We start from the raw sequence: 25,661 nt of genomic DNA, 5'->3' as shown, positions 1-25,661 counted from the left end.
CTCAGTAGACGTAAACGGATAATTAATTGATGTTACTTCTTTCAGTTTCATAGCAAAAGATACGTAAGAGAGCTTTCGACATCAGGTACCCGGTTTTGTTAGATCGTATAAGCACCACATTTGCCGAACGCAGGACTCGTAGCAACATTATCACTATCGGTATAATAAGTACCTAAATATTTAAATTATGTTGATAAAGATCGTAGTGGCTAATCGATAGGAAATCAAATAAAAGCAATAGTAATGATAAACAATCATTATATTTCACCGACAACACATAAGTTATCGTACATCAAACATTAAGCGATAGGTTACATTTAGAACATAACTCGCAAATGTACGTAAGTAGTATTTATAGCCGTTTGGTTGTGACCTAATAATCCCAATATGTACAATAATATAAAAGATAACATTTTACAATAGTTTTTTTGCGGACGCCATAATTTCAATACATTTTTGTAGCTCAAACAAAGTTCATAAGAGTTCACAGTAAAAATAATAAATCTAATTCCGAGCTAACAAGCGCACACTAGGAGCTAATGGAGGAAACTTCAAACAAACCGCACACAAACACAGGCGAGCCAACACCAACACAAAGTACTGACATATTCCCTTGAACGAGCAAATACCCATTCGCCAAGACTTCACGTATTCTAGAAGGTACGATAGACGCGTTTCGAGAGACAGAGCAATCATCGACATTACCAATGCCGATAACCATTATGGCACGATGACATGGTGTTGGCCCGCTAGTAACAATGATCACTTATTTTGTACTTAATATCTCAGGAGTATAAATATATTTCTCTCGGCGATAAAGCAATTATTTATTAAAACATTTGTTCAAGGTTCAAGCTCAACTTGTTTTAAACATTTATTTTTACGTCGAATCATTATACTGCGGATTTCTATTACCTATATATCCGCTGTTTTGCGACTAGAAATTGTAATATGACACAGGTAATTTATATGTAACTTATATTTTCAATCTCTAATAACAAAGCATCGGATAGGTTATAGAAATCTAGCCTTAGTCATCTATTTGGTGGATTCCTCAGTTACGTTAGGAAACCTTTTATCAATATTTTTTATATATCTAAAACAATAAAACATTTAACGGTATATTGCACACATAACACGCATATCACTACAGCTTACATTACCAAATCATATCCTTAGACGTAACTATGATATTTGTCCATATTACTCGACATACCCGTTTGTTACTTACATATAACACTTCTGTAGATAATTCGACATTACTTAATTACAACCATTTTCTAAGTAAAGGCCTTTTGAAAGGTTACTAACACACAGTAATGACAACATACTAATAACAACTACAACATCTAACAAAGATATCTAAAACACATAGAAACACAATAATATATAGGAAAATTAATATTAAGAATGTATTATAGGAATATAGTTACCCTAAGGGGTTTCAGCAGTCAGATAGTTAGTATTTTCGTCAGTAAAACAGTAAAAATCGCTTATTATTACTGAAGTTGAGTCTTATTTTTTAGGTCGTTTATAATATAGAAGAAAATAATAATAATATTAGTTACATACATAGATAATTCTTACAATAAATTGTTATTTTGGAAACGATAGTCCATGTCAAAGTCAATATCCAAAAATACGACTGTATATCAATAGTTTGTTTATGTTATTCATTATTTTTCAGTTTTGTCAGAGGTGCCTTTAATTTCCAATACCATAAAGTCAGCTTACCACAATAAACTTAAAATAATATCAGTTATGTTAAATAGTCACCTTAAAAATGAAAACATGTCCATGAAAATATAATATGCAATAATATCCCTATGGAATATTTTACAATATGTATTTGTTTTAGGAAAACTCTCGAGGTCAATTAAAGGCACCTGTACACCTTCATTTTTGAGGATTGGTCATTGGAAATTTCGTACTCGCCATCACTAATTGTTACTAAGCAGGTTTCAACTATAATTTATAGTATAAGGTATCCCCTAAGTTTTAAATAATATTGTCTAACTAACACCATTCGAACATGAGTATAACTTAATACGTAGAACAACTAGGAACAAAATTCTCTAATATGTATTAACTGGGAAATCATAAAGAAAGACTGTAATGGAAGATATAACTTCGAAGGCAATAGGTGAACACATCAAGTCGACAAAATCAAAACTTGTCGTGACAGCAAGATGAGATCAAAATCTATGTCACTCTGAAGGGCTTGAAAAACGTCTCAACATACAATAAATATCATATAATTTTCAAGCTATAAAGGATACTTTAAACAAATCTATTCTTCCAAACACGCGTAACTTAAGAGTGTGCATAATTTGACCTTATAGACACAGACTGCAGCCAATCTGTAATGGCCTTGTAATCACTTGTCTGTCGATAATTAAACAAGTCATAAAAGAGATAGCATTTGACTACACGTGTTATCTCTTTAGATATTCAAGCCCTTCTTATTGGTAAACTTAAGACCAGTTGAACCACGACCGGCCTTCAGCAGTGGGTGTGCTACTCGTACTCTTCGGTGATTTCGGCGTCTTAGGAGTTTGGGGTTTAGAAGACTCTGAGTTCTTATCTTCGCCTGAACCTTCAACCGCCTCTGTATTGATTTTCAACTGAAAATAATATCAATTAATCAGCCAGGAAGTCCGCAGGCTACCAATTCAATATCACTATCAGAGTAATAAAATATTGGCTGTAATATTTCTAGTTTATCTTATCTATCAGTACAGCTAGTACGATGCATGTAATCGGACACTGTGCCAGATAACGTACCTTGATATTGGTTTTCGCTTGCATCTCGCGCTCATATTCCCTCACGTCCTCTATGGTCATATTGAACCAGTCGTCCATCCACGCGAACGCTTGTCGATGACCAAGCAATAAAATTTCGCGAATAGCCTGAAAATTATCGTGAATTTTAGCAATACATGTATAAGATAACAGAAATCTCACTTAGTCAGATTTCAATCATGTGGATATAAGCGCATGAGTAATTGATTGTATTGATACAAACGTAGATTATTCATAAGCGAGTCATAGACACTATTATCGATATGACAAATAGATATGTTACATCAGACTTGATTTTGCTAATCTACTGTGATTACAAACATCTGATGTAAACTTACTCCTTGGACATACTCCTCCACCCTAGTCTGAAGGCCCCAAACCTCAAACTTGACACTGACAGCCTTGTAGCAGCACATGATGGGTTGGTGGGAGTCTCTCCAGCCTTCCACAAGGGGACCTCGCCCTGTCTTCTGTGACTTGAAGAACTTCGGGTCCTCAGCCTCCTTGTAATGGTGTGGCTTGATCTCATCATATGCAATGTCTAGGAAATCCACTTCTCGCTGTTCTAATTCTTCTGGAGTCATGCCTAAACACTACAAATTAAGAATGATTTTATATACTTTGCCAAACACACTATCTTAGGGAACATTACAGTTCAGATACTCACATTTTCTGTAGTGCCATTGTTATCTTCATATCTTGTTTGAATAGAGATAGAAAATTTGGGGATGAAGGAGCACTGGAAAAATAAATAAACAAGTTTTAAAACAAAGTATTATGTTAAAGACATTTTAAATAAACGTCTGACTTATATCAGATAAAGCAGTAAAATAGAATACTTACTGTATACTCTATGTAGATTCAGAAACATGAAAAAGAAAAAATAAATCAGTTGAAGTATTTTTAAATTATAAGAATAAGAGCAAGTCAAATAGCTTTTGAAAGTACACTATATTCAATTTGAAACGATTTTATGAATATGTGCCTCTTAATCAAATAATCTTTAACGTTTAACTCAAAATCAACAGTAAAATGTGTTCTTAATAAAATTATAACTTCTTATAAGAATCTACATATTTTCAAAATAATTTAGAAACAAAGGCTATTGATTTAAAGAAACCAACCTTCATCAGTTCTACTTTAAAAAATAAAGCTCAAATCTAGCCTTAGAACTTAATCAGGAAGTATCTTAGATTACTTTGTTTCTTAGAAATACATCTTTGCTACCGCAACTATCGTTAAAAAAATAATATCATATTTACCTGTAATAGTGTAAGGGTAATAATTCCATGCTTTTTCAGTGACATAAAATATTTTTGGTATCATAGACTGGACCCAATAAGGTAAGTGGCTGGAATACAAGGAAAACAAAGGGAAGTTAATATACACGTGACTGTTTATAGGTAGATATAATCTTGTACACAATGGTACATAATGTCCTACATACATTTTTATTGTTACCATAACTTCCTTATGTAACAGAAACAGTCCTATGGGTATCTGTTACATTAGATTTGGGAGAAATGTTTATGATATTTAAGACACAAAAAATATGTATGTATGTACATTAGATTGAAAGGGGGACATAAAATTTGGGAGCTATAACAAAGCTAAAGTTTTGCATATAATTTCTTGGCAACATAAATTGAATTAGTACAAAATGTGACACAAAGGAAACAAGAGAAACGGACCAGTACTTATAGTGTACCACTATTTAGTAGAGAGGCACTGTGTAGCATGGCCAATTGGGCCATATATTATTATATACAATTTGTCATATTGTAACCAAAAAGTACACACACCTAGACAGATGGATTCTCTTCTCAGTGTACTGTCCAACCCCATTGACCTCATCAGTGACCTGCTCATTGGCCACTACTTCCACTCCTTCCCCATTACTGGACTGCTCAAAGCTATGCCGAGCTATCATGTACAGCTGACCAATCCGATACTGGAATTAAGCACAATTGTCATTCACACATGCAAACTGTTATCTTTTAGCTTATAGACTGTTTATGCAACTATGAACTTAAGCCCCAGTTCCACGATAACATGTGATCAATTAAAATGATAAAACTGACTGCGCCTAAGTTGTCGTGACTCTCAGGAAATTGTACCAGCGAAAGTAGAATATTGCTGCAGCCATATAAGCTATCCCTATAGTTATCCAGCTATAAATCAAAAGCTTATAACTTGGCCAAGGCCGCTATTGTCGTTAATACAACCTATTGGGTGGCACATACATTTACATTTGTAAATGAAACAAACCATAGAACTTAGTACAGGTTAACATGTGCTTACAATTATAAACTAAACATAATTTCTGTTAACGAATAAAGTCCTGGCAAAACGTACCTCTTCCACCGTCATCGGCATACAGATCCTGAATTCCTTAGTCAAAACCATTTTAAATATTAATTTGATATAATAAGTCAAAACTATTTTAGTTTAGTCAATCAATCAATCGACAGCCAATTTAACTTTTCCTGCGATCTATAATTTATTATTTTCACAAATCAGGCGGAATAACACATAAAGCGAAGACACTGTAGTTGACAATTGAATAATTTATTGACAATTTGTTGACAGCTGTCAGTCTTCTTCCAGCAAGTCAAGGTCTTGAAGGTCTTCTACGGGTCAGCTGCAAATCAGTTTTGCAAGCACAAGATTTTTAAAAAAGTTGTACCGTTGAATATAAAAATATGTCTTATTTTTGTAATGTACATCACAACACTCCCCGGTACACGCCTTATTTGCAGAGCAAAAAATGACTGTGCTTTTGTTGTTCGTTTGGACCTTGGAATCCACGGAACCAACCCCACAAAAAAAAATTCGGGCTAGAATATTGTCTTTTACTGTCAATATGACAACTGACAAGACAACAGTGACATGACAACAGTTGACAACACGCAGATATCAATAGGAAGGAAAGGAGTCAAATTCGCAAATCGATATTAATTATTGTAACTTAAAAAATATTAGGATACTATCCTACCAACAAGGTAGGACTGATAAGCTAGTGTTGTGTGAGCTTCGTATTAAGCGGATACATAAGATGGATCCAAAGGAAGTGGTAGAACATTTAGTTGCACTGAAAGTTATGCGGTTGACCAAACCTGCTCTAATAAGCCCAAAAATCGTTACTTGCGATTCTAAAGATTTACCCGGTAATATCCTAAACAATTACCTTAAAGACGATGCTACTTCTGTCACCCAAATGGAAACTCTGGCTGCTGGGCAGTTCTTGTTACTTCCACAGAGTTTTGGCAATATTTATCTAGGTGAAACCTTTTCTTGTTATGTTTGTGTACATAATGAAACTAACAATCCCGTTCAAAGTGTTTCTATAAAAGCCGACTTACAGACAAATTCACAGAGAATACTATTAACAACTCAACAGAACCTGTCTCCCACAATGCTTGATGTAGATGAAACGTTGAGTGATGTCATACACCATGAAGTCAAGGATCTTGGTACTCACATTCTGGTCTGTGAAGTAACATATATGTCCAACTATAACACACTTGCATCATTCCGAAAATTCTTCAAGTTTGAAGTGATGAAACCATTAGATGTGAAAACAAAGTTTTACAATGCAGAGTCTGATGATGTCTACCTTGAAGCTCAAGTGCAAAATATAACATCTGGCCCAATAATCTTAGAACAGGTTTCATTAGAAAGTTCTCAACAGTTCAATGTGAAGTCCTTAAATGAAGTAGATGATGGCATTTCTGTATTTGGAGATGTCACTTTGCTGCAACCACAAGAAAGCTGTCAATATCTGTATTGTTTGACCCCACGCGAGAATATAACTAAAGAGATAAAGCTATTGGCAGCTGCAAAAAATATTGGAAAACTAGACATAGTATGGAGATCTAACTTGGGAGAAAAGGGGCGATTACAAACTAGTCAATTACAGAGAATGACCCCTGACTATGGAGATATAAGGCTCACATTTGAAAAATTACCAAGTAAAGTATCTGTGGAAGAGCCTTTTGATTTTCAATGCAAAATAGTCAATGCTAGTGAGAGAACTTTAGACTTAATTCTTAAACTACGATCACTTCAAGATTCTAGTCTGCTCTGGTGTGGTATTTCTAACAGGAAATTGGGACCTTTGGAACCTGGACAATCTCTATTTATAAACTTAACAGCTCTGCCAATAAATACTGGGCTTTGCAATATTTCTGGAGTATCCTTGTTGGACTTATTCTTAAAGAGAACATATGATTATGATGATTTAGCATCTGTTTTTGTGTATTGAAATTATGGAATAATTATAGTATTAATAAATTATATTATGTATTACTTTACATGGAATTTTTTTTTGTTATGATGAATTAATGAAAATTGATTAAGTGTTTTTAAATAAAAACTCATTCAGTTTCGAAAATGTTTTGTTTAAAGCCCCAATGTGCGGCATTGAGTTAAGCCTCAGCCTGTTTAGTTTGAGCTGTGTCAATAACGTTTTTGTAGGTTGAGGTGGAAAAAAAATAAAAAAGTTTTTCTTGCTATAGTAAAGTTTTATTGGCTCGAACAATAGGTATAATAATTGCATATTACGTAATGATTACAATAGAAGTTAGTTGAACAAATATTATAGTTGCCGCTGCTTAATTTTACAGCCAATTTTAGCGCATGTTTCAGAAAAAATATGTAGGATATTTTCATTCTTTTCCTAGCTGATGCCTAGATGGCGCTGATCTTGGTACGTTTGAGGTGTCTGCAAGGAACGGAGCGTCTTTTCAACGTCTTGTAATGTTGAGGTGGTAGGTATAACGAAATATAATTTTTAACAACAATAGAACAAAGGGTCAAATTCATATCCGAATGTCCCGAAAGGTTTTGAAATCAATTTGTGCAAAAATCTTTAAGCATGCCACAGATTATAAATGTTTTTTTTTTCCCTTAGCTTCTTAGCAAAAGCCCAGTAACGTAGACATGGGAAAAACATATCATTGAAAAGAAAAGATTGATATATATCTTTTGATCACTGGGATATGTATCACTCTTTTGTATCTCTATATCCTTTCGAATCCGCGAGTGACATTGTACTGTTGCTCAGAGTGACTCGCTTCGTTCAATTCAATCCAATGTATCACTAAATCAGTACGAACTAAGAGTGATAGATTCGTTTAGGATAGATAGATTCGTATATCAGTTTATAATATAAATAATAATAATAAGTTTATAATAATAAGTTTCTATTTTTCATTTTAAATTTAAGTTTACGATTTATGTAATTGGCTGTTAAAGCCGTGTAAATCGAATAAATAAATAAAAATAATGGTTAAACACTTATCCTCGGTATCGAGAAAGTGAGACAGAACATTCTAAGTAGGGAAGTGCGAAAGAGATGTCTGGACTTTCCGATGAGAAACCGTGACGCCAGCCGCTCAATGCTGTGTGTGCGAGTGCAACACAGATACAAACGGACGACGGATTGAATGAGTTGTTAAAGATACACTGATACATTCGGATTTGAACTGATACAAAGAGCGAGTGATAAGAACGGAAAGATACATATCTTTTTTATCTATCACTCCTGAGTTACCCATCTCTAGTACCTAGTAGGTGCACTGATTTCTTGGGAAAAAAATATTTTTCCCCAAAAAGGAAACCTCCCATTGTATGTACTTTTGACAAAAATAAAACAGTCCACGCTATCGCTATTGCCTGCTTCCATGAAAAAGTGTCAAGTTCTGAATCCGTCAATGTCAACTGAGCGAGATGATTTACGTCTGTGGTCTGTCAAGTCAATTTTCTCAGCGAGTTTGTACATTTTGATAATTTTAATTCAAGTTTTTATGTATTCATAATCGTTTGATTAAAATTTAAATGACTGTAAAATATTAGGTGATGTTTACCTTGAAGTATGAAAATAATTTGAGGAGTAAATATTAAATATCTATCAGTTTAAATTGCGGTAATCATCGCGTCGAATGTTCCATTTGTGAACAATTTTATTCTGATGTGGCCCAATCATGTTGAGTCGAATTGTGACTTCGTTATCTTAGCTAGTTTCCTCTTGAATGTTAAATAATCTAAACTAGAAAATAATTTAAACTGAAAAAATGGCATATCAGACGCTTCTTCAGGAATATATGCTCATACCACCAGTAACCAGAGCATATACCACAGCTTGTGTTGTGACTACGTTAGCTGTTGTAAGTTATCTTTTTTGTTTACACAATTATACGTGTCATTTGCTTTTTTTTAATAGTTTGTGAAATATGTTGCAATACAATAAACTATTTTTCTGTTTCAGCAATTAGACCTAGTGTCACCATTTCAGTTATATTTTAACCCTAACCTTATTCTAAGAAGATACCAATTATGGAGACTAGTGAGCACATTCCTTTTCTTCGGGAATTTAGGATTCAACTTCTTCTTCAATATGATATTCACATACAGATATTGTAGAATGCTTGAAGAAGGCTCATTTAGAGGAAGAACTGCTGATTTTGTTGTCATGTTTGTGTTTGGAGGTGTTCTGATGATTGTATCCTTTTTAATTTCAATCTAAAGCTTTTACCCACTATATGTAGATCTGAAGCCATCACAAGAAGACAGTTTCACCTAGTGATTGTCAAACTGCAGTCAAATAATATTTATGCGACCTCGATGACGCAATGGTCACCATGCCGGACTGCCAAACCTGAGGTCCCGGGTTTGATTCCCGGTTCGGTCGACATTTGTGTGATGAGCATGCTTGTTGGCCGTGGTCTGGGTGTTACAATATGTATTCATAAATATGTATATATGTAGCTATATGTAGTTTATCAGTTGTGTTAGCACCCATAACACAAGTTAATAAATAACTTACCATGGGGCTAACCGACCGTGTGTGAAAAGGTGTCCAGACATTATTTATGTCCAGACATTTATGAGACTCAAAATTTAATATGTGAAAGTTTGTGTTTAGGTTTTGATGTTTGTTTCCATTTCACACAAAAACTCCTGAATGGCTTTTGATGAAACTTGGCAGTAATACAGCTCATAATAATATATAAGAATAACATGTAGTCTACTAAAGAAGCAGGTTAATCCACATTCAAAAGCTTGTATAAGATATGTCAATTAAATTGGTAGTCAACTTTAAGGCGATTATCACACTGCCCCGCATGATGCAGCGTAGTGCGTGGATGCGTTTTTTTCCGTTGTATGGAAATATCTCCGTTTGTATGGAAAACACGCATAGTCCAACACACTGAAAATGCATCCACGCGCGTTCATGCGGATCACGCACATACATGCGGAGAAACACGCACCCCCGCGCGTAGGTGCGGGGCGAGACGCAAGGTATGGCACACTGAATCCCGCAGTGCCGCGCGTGATTTTGAATGGGCGTGACGTGTATATTTGAAAATGGAACGCTGTGCGTGAATTTACAAAACGCACCTACGCGCGTGAGTGCGTGAAAAACCCGCACGATGATGCAGATCTGCACTCCCGCAGGAACGCGCGTAGGTGCGTCGACACGCAAGATGCAGCGTGATGCGGGGCAGTGTGAAGATCACCTCTCACAAAAGTGTGGCCTGCAGTTATATCTCACATTGTCCTTTGTGGAACTAGACCAGAAAAGAGTGACAACCACTGGTTTAACCCATTGTACATGGTGCAAGACACATTTGATTTTCTATTGTTTTATAATTAGCTCCATACAAGCGGTTAATACAGTTGCATAGTAAGTGAATGACTTCCAATGAAGCTTAATATTCAGTTTCAATTTCAGTGATGTAATATTTGGCTCTTATTTGTACCATCATTGCCAATAAGAAAATAAAAGCTGTATGATTGCCAAAATATTTATAAATTTCCTTAACAGTGTTTATCAGCTGTGTGCTTTCTTTGTTAATTTATTATTTTTAGGACAAGCATTTACTATAATGATTGTGTATGTTTGGTCTCGGCGGAATGTCTTTGTGAGAATGAACTTCTTTGGTTTGATGAACTTTCAGGTAATATACACAGATTTTTTATATTTGTTGTAAAATCAGAGATACATCATTCAAATACCCGCTGGAACCTAGTAAGATATCCCTGAAATTTAAATTTCATTTATTTTGACTTTTCAGGCACCATACCTTCCCTGGGTGTTGCTTGGATTTTCAGTGCTACTTGGCAATGCAATATCAGTAGATTTAGTGGGTATGGCTATTGGACATATCTATTTCTTCATGGAGGATGTACTACCAAGACAAAATGGGGGTCAAAAAATCTTGAAGACTCCTAAATTCCTGTAAGTTAAGCCAGAAGAACCCCAGGCATCGTTTTTAAATACATAATGTTGTTGTAGGTGTCAATCATCAAATAACATGAAAATTGCTTTTTCAGAAAAAAGTTATTTGATCCAGCTCCAGAGCCTGAGTACAATCCACTTCCAGAGCTGCATCACGTACGACCAGGGGGTTACGACTGGCGCCGCCGTAACAATGAAGATGAGGATGCTAGATAAGCCAATCACTCACATAATTGTGAATATGATGCAATTTATTGCCAAATATTTATTTTAAGGATGTACTATTTTTTTATCATTGGTTTCTAATGTTTTCATTAACTTCAAAAACTTTGCATAGAAAACTTGAGGTTCCTAAGTTATTACCTTATTTTTCTTATAAAATCAATTTAAATATTCCATATTCGTTTATTCTCCAGATAAGTGTTTCGTTCTAAAACACTAAGCAACGTGTTTTTATGGGTAATGGATTTTTCATACAGTGTGAATTGTATGAATGTGTACAAAACAAATGCAGACGTGATAACGATTTCGGCGTTAGCAGTGAATCAATAATATAATCTATTTTGTGTAAAAAGTTTACGATAAGGGTCTGTTAATTGTGAATACAAATTATTGATAAATATTTATCTTGTTTCATTATAGCCTTGTTGAATTTAAAACGTAACTTTTGTCCAAGGCTTGCGGTCTTTGTACTGAATTGTGTAGGACTTTTAGGTTAAATGACCACTTGTTTTCATATAATAAGAACATGGAACTTGCATTGATAAATAATTACAAAACACCATAAATAAGATTTAGCATTCTAAATACAGTCCAATCGTGTTTTGTTTTTTTCACTATCCTTTGGGTTATTTAGCAGGCGAAAATGAATCAAAGATGTAATCATAATCAGAATTGTTTATTCTATTTTCACACAATATCATGGTGAAATTTAAATAACACAGAGTTGATAAGTCCGAGTCGAAATGTAACGACGATAAGCGTTTGATCAGTGACTACTTACAGTACCTTGACATACATTTAAAAGACGAGTCATCTTTTAACTTTGCTACGCTAATGATTTTTATTTATATACAAACATTTTAAGCGAAGGCTAACAACCAATTTTGGATCTAGAAAGAATAATAAAGTATATATGTAGTTGTTAACTCGGAAATTGCTTGAAGATTAATGTCACGGTTAAAACGAAACTCAAGACTCAACAATATGACAATACAATAGAACGCCAAGTCAATAGGTTACCAGTTTAGGTTCTGCTTGCTATACATATCGACTGAGCTATTCAATTGAATAATGTTTGTAACGTTTTATCCGTCACATAATTTATTCTATTATTAAAAATAATAATAAAATGCACCTTAAAAAGAATTAATGCAGCTAATGAATGATTACAATGATTTCTAATTTTAGCAGTCTAAAATGTATCCAAAATGTAGTAGCAGCTGCGACAAAGGTTTAATTTACTTGTAGAAAAAATGAAACATACAATCAATACACATATAATTTACATAAAAATTTATAAAAAGAACATAAAGTGTCTTATATAGAACCGTTAGTTGTGATCGTTTCAAATATAGTTTCGTAACATTATTAAAACTACTAGTAACAACAAGAACAGTATATCTAGTTGTATTCAGTCTTCATTCAAACTCTCACACTCAATTCCACAAAAACACAGTTGATTGTAAAATTAAATATTTCAGAAAGACATACTCGTCCACTTTGAAATCACACAATAATAAAACTATTATACTACTACTATTTTTACATTTGGGCCAACAAAGCTAAAATCGTTAAAATGGAACCTATAAGAAATCGTTTTTGTTTTGTCAGGGTAAAGATTTTGTTCATATACTTTTAATATAAAGAGAAAAAAGATGATGTTATCTAGTACACAATGCGTTGACCCTTTGAGACTGACTATACATTGCTTACAATCGACATATTATTACTGTATACTGTCTGCGTTACCGGATTGTACGACCACATTCAAATGTTAAACTAAGTTTTGCGATTTCGGAAATCTCTGCATGATTAGTATTTTTCGATCGCATCAACAATTTTAATTGATCGCAATATCGATTATACAAACTTAGTGTACCCATATATCTTTTGTACACCATTTAAGTCAGTTACATAATATAATATGACATTTTTGCGAGTTTGTGTACAATCATAAAATAACAGATAGTAGAAGTAGGTCTGTTTTTCAACGATTGCTAATGTCGGTCACGGATAACTTTCGTTGACCCAATTACATTCAAAATTCACGTAAATCTTTCAACAAGTAATGTACACTTTCTTTCCAGCATTATAACATCAGCAGCTTCATGTAAATCACAATAATTTAGAAGCACAACATTCAGATCATGGCGTCACATCGCGTGATCTCTGAATAAACAATTCTATTTCACAACTAACATAAGTAGACAGAATCAAGTTTAGGAGGTGACCAGTGAACGGCTCCATGGCCTGGCCCTGTACAGTAATAAAACATACAAACAACTTTTGAGATCATACAGAAATATCTATTATTACAAAATTGACGTCATATAGTACAAAAAGTATTTACACATTACTATGCACAAGTAACAATTAAATGTCAAATATACATATAAAACAGATTTCCAGAAATCAGAAACACATCTGTCTCATATAATAAATCGCGAAGAATCAAATGTGGGCACCTCCTTCACTTATAACCAAAGACATTCAAAAATAATTACAGATCAATTACAGAAAAGGGTCCAAACATATTTTTGGCTTCGTTGTTATCACTATTATTTAACTAAATTTTGTAGTAATCTTGAACAAAAAATGTACCTAGAATCTAGCTACATAAATCACATAGGACATTTTCATAGCGCTACGATAGCAAGTAGCACCGTTATGTCGTCCGGTTTTCCCCCTGTAAACAAAATATCGGATTAGTAATGACGCGAGATTCACAATGGATTCGAAATTCCTAATGGTATAAATCATTCAATTGTCAAGGGGGCTCCATTAACGTAATAATTAAGAAACCGATCAATAATGTGATTGTTAAGAGCAGTAACACAAGTCACATGAATATTCTGAAGTAATGTGCAAACAAGCAATAGTTAAGGTGTTGTCATTGTCATGAGTGTGGCTCACCAATGGCATCAATGCCGTTCTGTCGCGCGCTCTTCGCGAAGGGCGACATGTAGCAGCCGTCGAAGGAGAGGTTGCGCGCCATCCACGCGATGGAGTTGGCGACGGCCTGCAGCCTCTTGGTCTCGCCCGCGAGGCCCTGAGCACGCCTCATCTCTGCAACTAGGACTGGCTCGGGCACATTGTCGAACACGCCGTCAGTCGCCACTAGGATCACGTCACCGCACTCCACTGCGAATTCTGACGTCTCCGCCGATTCTGGCCTGAAGAAAAAAATTTGGTACTTATTAAAAAAAGATTTAGTTAAATGAATAGCATTTTCAACCATACATGAAAAGTATAGAAAGGGAAAGTTGCGTAACGAGTAATATAATTATGAATTGGCATTTATTGGATTGATTCCAAAAATTCTTGCACTATTAGTAAGATCGATCAGAGTGCAGGCTACGCTATCGTACATTACCGATGGGCAGCTCACAGCTGTGAGTTTTTAAATTGTTTAACTATTTAATAAAACCCTTTGTCCATTCAATAATACATATGAACAGAGATCATCATTCTGCGAAATTAGTGTAACCCTGTCGCAAAATGTAGGAATTTTCGTTTTCTTCTCTCATGGTGGCGTTGCATGTCAAGATTGTGACATAAAGATGACCGACTCCATTAGCTGATATCTTTTAACCCCTTTATATAGGAGTAAAAGTGGTACGATTCATAAATATAGAAACATCTCGTCATGATCACTTTGTAAACACACAACATCTCACTTGTGTGATGAATGTAATGTTAATGTAATGATAAAGTAAGTTTCTTATTTAATTAACTTGCGTTTACATTTTAATAGGTATTCACTTGAAGGTATGCATATGGCATAAACTTAACATCACAAAGTCGCAGAGAGAAGGCTCTCGCCCCAGTGATTCCTTTTGATAATAATGAAAACGAATGACCTGGATGTGCGCAGACATTAGCTCCTGATTTTATCTTTTGGCTTTTGTATCAGATTAGGTTGGAATTCTATAGGGTGTAGAATACTTAATTGTAGGTAACTTTAAAAACTCAAATAGCCTCAGGACTAGGGCATGCAATACCGGTTAACCGGTTTCGTTTTTACCGGTAAATCGCCCATTTTTGCGAGTTTTAAATTACCGGTAAAAATAATATGAAACCGGTAATTTACCGGTTTTTACGTTTTTCTGATAAAATATAGGAATAGGCTAGTTTCCTAAAAAATAATAATTAGTCCGTCTTGTAGATTGTCCAAAATTAAGCGATACGTATTTTTTCTTTTTTAAATTGGATCAGAACTTGTTAAGATATAGCGTGTTAAAGTTGAGTGTGACGTCACAAGTTGCTACAATTTTCAGGACACTGTGACGTAAAAGGCCCCCACTCCTAATTTTTGAAGTGTATTATCTTTGTCATTTTATGTTTAATTAAAAAAAGAAAAAATACGTATCCAATATTTTTTGATTATCTAAAAAGCGGACTAAATATTATTTCATTATTTCGACCCTGGACACTACCCTATTGTTCATTTAACGTCAAATCTTTGTTATGTAGCCTAAATATAATGTAATGTTGCATACATTACGTATTGTAAGAGTGTTAAAGTTGCTGTTTTTTAGGAAAGTAAACTTGTGTGTTTAAGGACACATCTCTAGCACACAGCTCACATCTCTCATCTCTATCTCTAGGTTAGATACAAATCTTCTTTCTCATCTTAATTTATAAAATCTAAACAAATTGTATTCATTCGGTTATTTTGTTTTTCCTCATAGCTGTCAGCTCATACTAGGTACAAATGTAGCTAATGCTTATTTTACCTACTCTATGACCTTACTGAGCAAGGGCTTTTACTTCACCACCATGCGGACAGCTCTGAGGACACGGTGGAGCACACAGTCCAGGTGTGCACTGCCTGGGAAGGGTACCGCCGTGTTGTCGTCGAGGCAATAGGCAAGGGCGATCTTTCACGTCCTTTCCTGGTTCAAGCCATGGTCCGGGGCTAGAGGGAATGGGAAGCCGTCGCCTCCTTCTGCGAAGCAGTCATGCTCGAGAAGGAGACGGCGGAGCAACTGCGAGTAGCACTTCTCAACCCAGCCGCTATAGTCGACCAGGAAGACACCACGGGCGCCAAGGGTCGAGAGACGACTCCCAGCCACCGTAGGCGTCGGTCTGTGGACGGTGAGTTCGGGTAGCTCATCGTTCCACCGTCTGCATAGACAACAGACCCGTGTCAGCGGCGCGCGTTGTTCCACGGGCTCCTCAGGGAGATGTCAGCAAACCCAGTGGGGCCCAGCAGGGCCAAGGCCTGCCTGGGCCGCGGGATTGTTCGAAAGAGTTACCGCGACCCTGGTCCATAAAACGCCTACTAAAAAACATGGGTTTTAGACAGAAAGAGTCTGTCATTTGATGATTTACCATAAAAAAGGGCTTTCACTTCAATGAAAAATATATTTTTTTTACGGTAATTCTTAGCGTTTATCCCGTCTTGTGACGGGGTCGGCTTTCCGTATCTTCCTTCTTCCACTTCGCTCTATCCTTCTGAATAGACATCTTTCTCTTCGAGTTCGCAGATTTTCATGTCATTCATTACGACACTCAACCACCACGGTTTCGGCCTGCCTTTGCGCCTTTGACCCGGTATATTGAGATTGACTTCACATTCACACTGCCGATGTCCTCAGGTGTCACTCCTTTTTACATGTCCGTACCATCGCAGCCGTTTCTCTTGCATTTTGTCGGCAACATCGCGTACGGATGGTACTGACATGTTTTTTGTTACGGCCCACGTCACAAAAAACGTTTACCACCTTATACTTTGCATATTTATTTAGTTTTTGCTTTAAGACTACCCAATCTTATTGTTATAATATCACATTAAAAAAAATACAAAAATTACCGTTTTACCGGTTTACCGGTAAAAATATTTTTATTACCGAATTTTTACCGGTAATTTTTGTTTTACCGAAATTGCAGGCCCTACTCAGGACATATTTTTGAATTAAAAAGAAGTTAAATCTGTGTTTGTATACTACGCATTTGTTTGCGTCAAATCTGAATATCATTATGGCCTAAGTTAGAAACACTAACTAGCCTGTTCGCAATAAAATTTTACCTACATAACGCGTGCACATTGCACATTAAAATAACTAGAATAAATACAACTTTTGGAGTCTGATGCAACGAGCGGAATACATAATAACGAAGCGAAGTAATAATAGGAAGAACAACAAAGCGCTCCACGAGATGTTAAAAAAACATTGGACTTTATTCTCGTCCACTTATCTACATAACGTAACACGTAATTAGGGCGCAAAGACGTAACAACACAATTCTAGGATGAATGTGATATACCTACAGCGGGTGCATAAAGTCAGTATATCAATAGTGACAATAGCATATCGTTTTGATGTCAATGATGTAATTAAATTAATTAGTGTCAACAACCTCTCAGTTATTTCATTCTTACGCATTGTGACGTCATTGAAAATACGTGACACATTAAGATTGAAGAAGTTGATAAAATTCTTTCGTAAACGTTGCCAATAATAAACAAATAAACACAATTCCATAAATTTTAAGAGAACGCGCAAGTTTAAAGGCCTGGCAAATATCCAATGAACTAAAAATTCTAATATTAGTGCATACAGAAATACGACGGCTGTATGTAGACTGAGCACATGACTACTAGTCTCGTGGTTGAAGCAGAATGAGTCTTATGACTGCGCCGACCAAATCTGGATGAGATTAGATGTTATTGTAGCGTATGTTTCACATCCTGCTTACTAGTCTACCAGTGATAAGGAAAACCTCATTCTGAACTAATTAAGAAGAATCTAATTGCTGTCACATTCGACAATTTAATCTCAAACCGACCCGCAAACGTGATTGCACAAGGTCATAAAAGTGCATGAATGTGCAAGATCGTTTATAGTAGCATTAATTTAAACTGTTTATAATTATTAGTGAACGATTTACAAACCTTGTTAAGTAAGTTTACTTAATTCACAGTTTATATTAGCGTTCCATTCGTTTTCCTATGTTAAACTTGTAGGTATTGGTTAGTATTACATTTACTTATCTATTAGCATTAAAGTAGCTAGGTACCTATTTAGGTATTGCCCCTTTATCGTTAAGCGCAACAAAGATACGCTGCCGTTGATGTAAATGCAAAATACTTTTACAACAGTAATCGGATAGCTTCCTGCCATTATTCATTTATAGAATATTTACTTTTAACAGATACGCAGAATTTTAACGCGTATTTTAAGAGTATAAAACGCGTCTTTTATCCTAAGCCTAAGATAATGAGAGAATTATTTGCGGTTCACTAAACATATTAAAAAAATTCTAGAAATAGCCGCCAACACATTTACAAAATTAGTTCAAAACAACTAAACTTATCATTATAGCCAGTTTTATGGTTTTAAAAATGTCTCAATGTTTAAGAACTGATTCAGACGTGTGACCTCACAAAACTCACAATGTAGCTTCATTGCGTACGAATAAACCGCTCGGTGCCAGCTAATAGCCACTTCTCTGGTAAAAACTGCTCTGTAGCAGTAAGCTAATCGAGCGCGCCGAAACGGTCATGCAAATAGACTATGTCCTAGGTCAAAGCATGAAATCAAACAGATTGAGTTTGAGGTACAAAAAAACTGCAGCTTTCTTTAAATATAACAGCATATTTAAAAAGGGGAGCTTTGGCACTACACCAAAATAAAACTGTCAACAATACGCAGCAAGTTTTCGTTCTACCGTAGAATGTCAGACATTCTTGCAGTAAAAATACGATTACTTACTTGCGTAGAACAACTTTACTGAAGATATTCTGAAACTCTTTCAAGCTAACCGTAAGCTACATTAAACCTTCAATAGTATTTACAAAATTATCTCTATTGAAGTAACCTTTCGCTCTAAATCAGATATTATCATGCAGAAATTATGACGCAGTATACTTCTTTTATCAAATAAGTGTAGACGCAAGATAAACACATATAAATAACAATTCCAGGGCAGTTAGTACAATGTCATTTTAACAAATATGTTTGAAATCTGTAGTTCTCTTTTTTATAAGCGAAATTCCTTGTAGAAACTCAGTAGGTATGGAGAGTTTCTAAAGTCTTCAATTTTTAAAACAATGATATGCGTATCATTGGCGGTCTACTGAAAACTCGATTAGTGTTCTAAAAGTGTGTTGTTGATATGAATGCGATATCTATCACAAGTGACAATAGACGGAACGGTGTCAACATACACATTCCTCTCGGTAGCATGGTTATGATTTCAGTACTTAATACTGAAAGTTTATACGATTTTGTAACTCGTCTACAAAACCAAGGCAACGATTTGGTATATAATCTGCTAAGTTATAAATTCGAATGTAAAATTGTTTGCCTTCGTTCATGATAACACCTCTGTGGGAGACTGTGGGAAGAAATAGGCAACATTCGGCGTGAGAACAAGAATTTAAAGGAAATGTTACGACATTAAAATTAAATGATTCGTATGTTCCAAGCCTGGCGGTGAAGGAATAGCGTCTTTTACAACTTATGTATGGACAATGTAATGAACACGAAAACTGCACACATTTCATTGCCTCGTCCCTCCTGACTAAACTTAAAGGCCGCGGGAGAAAAATGTTTCTATGCATTGGCAGTTACGAGGGAAACTTCACCCGTACCCGGACATAATATAACCTATGTGATTCGGGGATAGTCTAGCTTTTTAACAGTGAAAGATTTTTTCAAATCAAGCCAGTAGTTTTAGTGCCTTTGGGGTACAAACCAAGAAAAAAATATATTTTTTATATTAGTATGTATATACCTGTCACTTAGCACATTCCGGTCGTGTCCGGGCGGCGGCAAGCTGAGCTGGTAAGGCGTGTTGAAGTAGTGCTGCTGTTCGTGCGACCGGTGAACAATGCGGCCTCCACGGACTACCATGTACCCGCTGTCACCGATGTTGGCGGCGCGCATCACGCTCTCCGACCGGTCTAGGATCATCACGCACGCTGTACTGCTTCCTGTAACAAAACATGGTAATTACAAACATTATACTATGGAGTGAGGGAGTATTCTCAAAAAATCCATATATTACCTATGTAGACCTATGAAGACAGTTAGTCAATAAAAATCAGTAAAATAACAATAATTATTATCTATAAGTATAGTATAGTATAGTTTTTAGGTTCATATTTTATGATAACTGTTAGCAAATAAGCCCGTTTAATGTATTTTGTGGAAAATGTTGTTGGTAACACATTTGCTCATAATTGCTTGTATTTATACATATCATGTCAAAATGTAATGTGTCACTGTTTTTTTTCCAAATAAATAAAATAAATAAAATGTACCATTTTTCTTTAAGTAATAAGTCATTAAACATTTTATTTTGTGATTTATCTGAAAATTTTAACTTACTTAATGCATATTCTTCATGTTAATCTTTATGCTAATATTATTATGAGCAAAAAAATAATAATAGACAAACATGGAATGGGAAGTCTCAGTAGCACAAATAAATATCATCATCATCATGTAACTACCATACCTATTTATCGGTAATTGGTTTGCACTGTACTGCAATGAAACATCGAGTTTGCAATTCAACTCAAGGGAAATAAAAGAGGACTTTGTATCATTCAATTGATACACTTGTATGTATCTAATAAATAACCATTATCTGCTTATTTATTCTTCCACTGTCAGCCAGAGGGGTCTTCTTTTGCAAATAACGTGAGAAATATACAGGGGCCCGATTCTCCTAAGTTAATAATGTCAAAATCGAATAGAAATCGAATCGCAATATGATAGCAATAGCAGTTTTAACCATATCGGGCATTCTTCTACCATTAAAAGACCAATCGTATTCGATTGACATTTGATTGGTGTGCGATTGGTCTGCTATTTTGGTGATTTTGGTCCATACGGTAGTTTGCTGTACAATAATTTTGCAATCGTAAATCATTTCCAGACAAAATGATTCATTATTGAATGACAGAAAAGGATAAAAACGTTTATTTCAAAGAAAAAATAGCGGAATGCCACACATGCTTCAATCGTAATCGAGTCGGGATTGGATCTCAGTCGAATCGAGTCGAACGTGAATCGTATGTCGCTTAAGTAAAATTAGGAGAATCGGGACCCAGTTTGCAATGCATAATTCTTCACCAATATTAACTAATGTCCAAAAAATCTTCAAAATCTCTTATTACATAAGAAATCATGCTCGCTGAAAATCTCTCTTTTCTCACTTTTATGTTTAGTATTACATATTATTAAAAAAAAAAACCTTACAAATACCAAACAGGTTATAAGTGTTTTCACACTAGAGGATTTTTGTAATTTCGAGTAAAGTTTCAGGCGCGGCATCTTTTGTACCGGTAGGTAGTTGTCAATTTACTTGCTGTGAGTGTGACTCATATGTCAGAAAAACCGAGCAGAAGATCCGCTAGTGTGAACGTGTATCCATCCGCTTATAGATTTCACGCTAGATTAATAATAACTAAGATCATTAAGAACCTGTTTATCTATTGAAGAAACAATTTGTTTTGCTCACAGGTTTACATTTATTGGCAAAAAATAAAATAGAAACAGAAGGTTGCTAACCTTACGCCTTTGAAAGGCATAGCTGCAGATCTTTTGGATAGCAATCAAAATAATAAAACCTGAAATTATATTTAGAAAAGGAGTGATAAAATTAGACTCAAGCTATCTATATCAAACTTGGTCAAGGACTTTTCTAGTTTAGATAGTAACGCATATTATGCACGCCCAGCAAAAGAGGCAATTACAAGTTTTCTTAACCACCTGCAAATGATCTTGAATATTTTCAGAGAGATATAAATAGGTGTCCAATCTCATTGACATACCTTTGTAACCCTACTAATGTTGTGGTATATTATGTAGTTAGTACCCATTATCCAGCATAAATTATTGAGAATGATGCTAGTTTGAAACTTTAGAACTCACCTAGTATTGGTTTTTTATGTTCCAATAATTCGTAATAGGACTTAGCCAGCAGGTCCCCTGGCTCTGACATCTTGAAGTGTCCCATTTGGACGAGCCTCTCGCACGTCCTCATGAGGTACGAAGAGAACTCGCCAGGGTCGATGCCGTAAGCACGCCATCCTCCTACACCGTCTGCCACACCTGTGTCAATACAAAATTACACTTTAAGAACATAACTTAATGAAATATTGCTCATTAATCTTCATCTTCCAAGTCGTGGTGGCTTAGTGGGTAAAGGACCAACCTCAAGTATGAGGGCACGGGCTCGATCCCAAGTCAGGCAAGTACCAATGCAACTTTTCTAAGTTTGTATGTACTTTCTAAGTATATCTTAGACACCATTGACTGTGTTTCGGATGGCACGTTAAACTGTAGGTCCTGGCTGTCAGTGAACATCCTTGGCAGTCGTTACGGGTAGTCAGAAACCAGAAAGTCTGACACCAGTCTAACCAAGGGGTATTGGGTTGCCCGGGTTACTGGGTTGAGGAGGTCAGATAGGCAGTCGCTTCTTGTAAAGCACTGGTACTCAGCTGAATCCGGTTAGACTGGAAGCCGACCCCAACATGATTGGGAAAAGGCTCGGAGGATGATGAATCTTCATCTTCCAAGCCTTTTTCCCAACGTTGTCGGGGATCAGTCAATCAGGAAATGCCAACCGCAGCGTTCTTAAAATGACGTGTAAAAGTTATGTAATGCCCAACTTGCAAAATAAACGATTCCATTTCATTTCAGCTTCCAGTCTAACTGGATGCAGCTCTGTATGGTAGGTCGAAAATAACATTAAAGAATTAATTAAGTAGGTAGCAGTGTGCAAGCTGCACACTGCTACCTACTTTCTACACCCCAAATAAAAAGCCCTTATATTATTCTCATGTTACATAATACTGTTACATCAAAATCCATTCAGTAGTCTTTGTGTGAACACTGAATTAGATACAAACATTCATCCAAACTTCAATGTTTATAAACAAAAAGACAGATTGTATATCATCGATCTAAACTTGTGTTTAGTAAGTAAATTATTTTTTATCAATATGATATCCAACTTGTTTTCCTCAAAAGCTTAGTTAGAATTGTGTTGTGCATTAAGTAAACACATACTTTTTACCTTAAACATTTCATTTACCTCAAAAGATACCTATATATTTATTAGTTTTCCCCAAAGTCTGTTTGTACTGCAGTCTTTATAGTCACAATAGCACAAAAATCAAACTTTAGGTTGCAAATAACTTCTATAAGGAAAATTTTTCTTCAGACATTTTTCCTTATTATCATTCTAAAGACTACACAACCAGTTGTACTGGCCACCAATGAGAGTTTATTGAATTTTATATTATTTTCCAGTTATTACTTTTCCCCAAGTCTAATTGAAAACTGTAATCTGATTGTGTTATTGTATGTTTAGTCACAAAACACTTCAAACAATAAACATGCTCTACATATGTCTTCTGTGTAAAAACTGTATATTTTAAGACATAGGACTGACACAGCTTTTCTCTCTGTAAAAGTTAATAAAGAGAGAAAGATATCTTACAATGTTTTGGGGTTGTTCTTTCTATAGTAAACCAAGCACCAACTCATTTATTTAAATTGGGTTTATAAATTGTGTCTTTCAAACTTCAAAACAATAGACAGCATCTCATAACATCCACCTTTCATCGTTTATGTTTTGTTAGGAGGATGTGTCAGAACCTCCACAGCAATGTAGTTCTCACACAGATTGAAATAAACATAATATTATTTTCCTGTCTTAAGTTATAACATGAAGGCTCAACAAAAAGGTTTATATTTAATGTCCTAAGACATAATACCTGGACTGCTGATTATAACAGTAGTTTAAATTTTCTGTACACACATCACATTGTTAATGGTATACCATAAACATATATGATCGTTAACTTTTAAACAATACGCTAATCATCTATCAAATAGGTACCTGAAATGTAACTATTCTTGTAATACTGATATTCTATAGGTTCTTTTTTATTTTAATAATATTTTTTATAGCATAGAATATCAATAAAATAACTGAGTAAATACAAGATAGCTGTAAGGTAACAAGTAAGATACCTGTTTTGTCTTGGTTTTTATTTGATTCCTTCAATTTAGTAGGTAATGTCATTAAAATATTATCAAAAACTATTATATATAGTAAATATGCATCCAGGTGGTAAATAAATAACTTATTAGATTTCAATACTACTTATACAAACAACAACAACAACTTAACAAATAAGAAGTTAAGAATATACCACTTTTTTAGGATATAAACATAGAAAAAACAGTTCAATATTATTGTGATGAATTGTTATGCTAATTTATTAACTGCTTTGTTTAACCACAAAAGGCAGACTAACAATGTTGTTATGAACCATTAATTAATTAATTTTTAATAATTAAATAATTACCTGACAGCACGACTGATCAAATGGAAGATAAAATTCACATTACAACAATAACAAGTGTCTATTTACAATAATTACAGATTTTTTATAAACTCTAAATTATAATAAACTTAAACAAACAAAAATAAACCTAAGCGTGTATATTATCTACGTTCAAGAGAATAATATATATTTATCTTACCAATAACATCCGCGTTGCTGGAATTTGTGGAGAACCATGCGTCGTCACCGAACTGTCCTTTGCGCGTTCTTCCATTAGCAATGTCTTTAGGAAAACCACACACCACTGATACTAAATAAGGGTGCTTTGTCGACGAAACGTTCAATTCAGTAGCACTTGAGAAATTCGAAAGTCCATTTCGTAAAGCACGTGATAGCAGTCTCCCTGTCCAGAAAATAGACTGCATCATTCATTAGTTAAAGCGTACTTTGACACCAGCCTTTCACAAGAGACCAGATGAAACTAATGAAAACATTTTTTGAAACAACACATGCAGGCCATCTTTAGCTACAACTATAATATGAATTAAAGTTTTGTAGTTTTTTAAAGACGTATTTTTCAATTTTTATTACATTTGTCTCGTGACTGATCTGATGGATAGAACGAACATTGGACAGAATGCCATAGAGGCTAGATGAACACAGAAGAAAAAACATGGAACCTGGCCAAGGCTTGTCTATGGTAATTGTGAAAGGAATTATTTTTCAAAATAAAAAATTAATAATACTACGCTTTTATAATAATGCAATGTGCAATATGAGAATGTGGGTAAATCAATTATCCATTCTTCCAGGGGAAGAATTTGGATAAAGTCGAATCTCAACAAGTTCGGTAACCTGTGTTGCCTGTTCCTCAAAAGTCGAATCCCATCAATTAATGTTAGGTACTTCCTAGACGATAAATTAAAGGCCGTTATATTATACAAGATCGACAGAATAGAGTTATTATTGAGGATTTTACATAAAAAAAGCAAAATGATATTGTGAATCCTTAGAAGTAGTTTTTTTTTTGTATTATTGACGAGGGAATTTTCTTTTCAGCTGAATTCCCTTGTGTATAAT

General features: G+C 35.0%; 4 protein-coding genes across 4 annotated transcripts; 2 read left to right on the top strand and 2 right to left on the bottom strand.

Moving 5' to 3' along the window:
- Positions 1 to 241: 241 nt before the first annotated feature.
- LOC124637807 (cytoplasmic phosphatidylinositol transfer protein 1) lies at positions 242 to 5,381 on the bottom strand. The gene is made up of 8 exons (XM_047174475.1): positions 5,158 to 5,381; positions 4,605 to 4,753; positions 4,065 to 4,153; positions 3,646 to 3,653; positions 3,470 to 3,541; positions 3,141 to 3,395; positions 2,785 to 2,910; positions 242 to 2,624 (listed from the first exon to the last, which is right to left on the bottom strand). Exons 1-8 carry the CDS (start codon positions 5,206 to 5,208, stop codon positions 2,475 to 2,477), a joined length of 900 nt encoding a protein of 299 aa, XP_047030431.1. The 5' UTR covers positions 5,209 to 5,381; the 3' UTR covers positions 242 to 2,474.
- A 310-nt stretch (positions 5,382 to 5,691) lies between these two features.
- Positions 5,692 to 7,115, top strand: LOC124637806 (trafficking protein particle complex subunit 13). Its single transcript, XM_047174474.1, has one exon. It carries the CDS (start codon positions 5,858 to 5,860, stop codon positions 7,064 to 7,066), a length of 1,209 nt encoding a protein of 402 aa, XP_047030430.1. The 5' UTR covers positions 5,692 to 5,857; the 3' UTR covers positions 7,067 to 7,115.
- A 1,419-nt stretch (positions 7,116 to 8,534) lies between these two features.
- On the top strand, positions 8,535 to 11,666 carry LOC124637327 (derlin-2). Its single transcript, XM_047173690.1, has 5 exons — positions 8,535 to 8,969; positions 9,071 to 9,304; positions 10,641 to 10,763; positions 10,881 to 11,044; positions 11,140 to 11,666. The coding sequence occupies exons 1-5, from the start codon at positions 8,877 to 8,879 to the stop codon at positions 11,258 to 11,260; spliced, it is 735 nt and encodes a 244-aa protein (XP_047029646.1). The 5' UTR covers positions 8,535 to 8,876; the 3' UTR covers positions 11,261 to 11,666.
- Positions 11,667 to 11,923: 257 nt separating this feature from the next.
- On the bottom strand, positions 11,924 to 25,228 carry LOC124637325 (protein phosphatase PTC7 homolog). The gene is made up of 5 exons (XM_047173689.1): positions 24,781 to 25,228; positions 22,156 to 22,335; positions 20,009 to 20,207; positions 14,180 to 14,439; positions 11,924 to 13,952 (listed from the first exon to the last, which is right to left on the bottom strand). The coding sequence occupies exons 1-5, from the start codon at positions 25,007 to 25,009 to the stop codon at positions 13,903 to 13,905; spliced, it is 918 nt and encodes a 305-aa protein (XP_047029645.1). The 5' UTR covers positions 25,010 to 25,228; the 3' UTR covers positions 11,924 to 13,902.
- Positions 25,229 to 25,661: the final 433 nt, after the last annotated feature.

This window comes from Helicoverpa zea, chromosome 16, assembly GCF_022581195.2.
Source record: "Helicoverpa zea isolate HzStark_Cry1AcR chromosome 16, ilHelZeax1.1, whole genome shotgun sequence".
In the NCBI taxonomy this organism is placed as follows: domain Eukaryota; kingdom Metazoa; phylum Arthropoda; class Insecta; order Lepidoptera; family Noctuidae; genus Helicoverpa; species Helicoverpa zea.
Note: the sequence above shows the minus strand (reverse complement) of the source record. Positions and strands in the feature narration are given on the sequence as shown.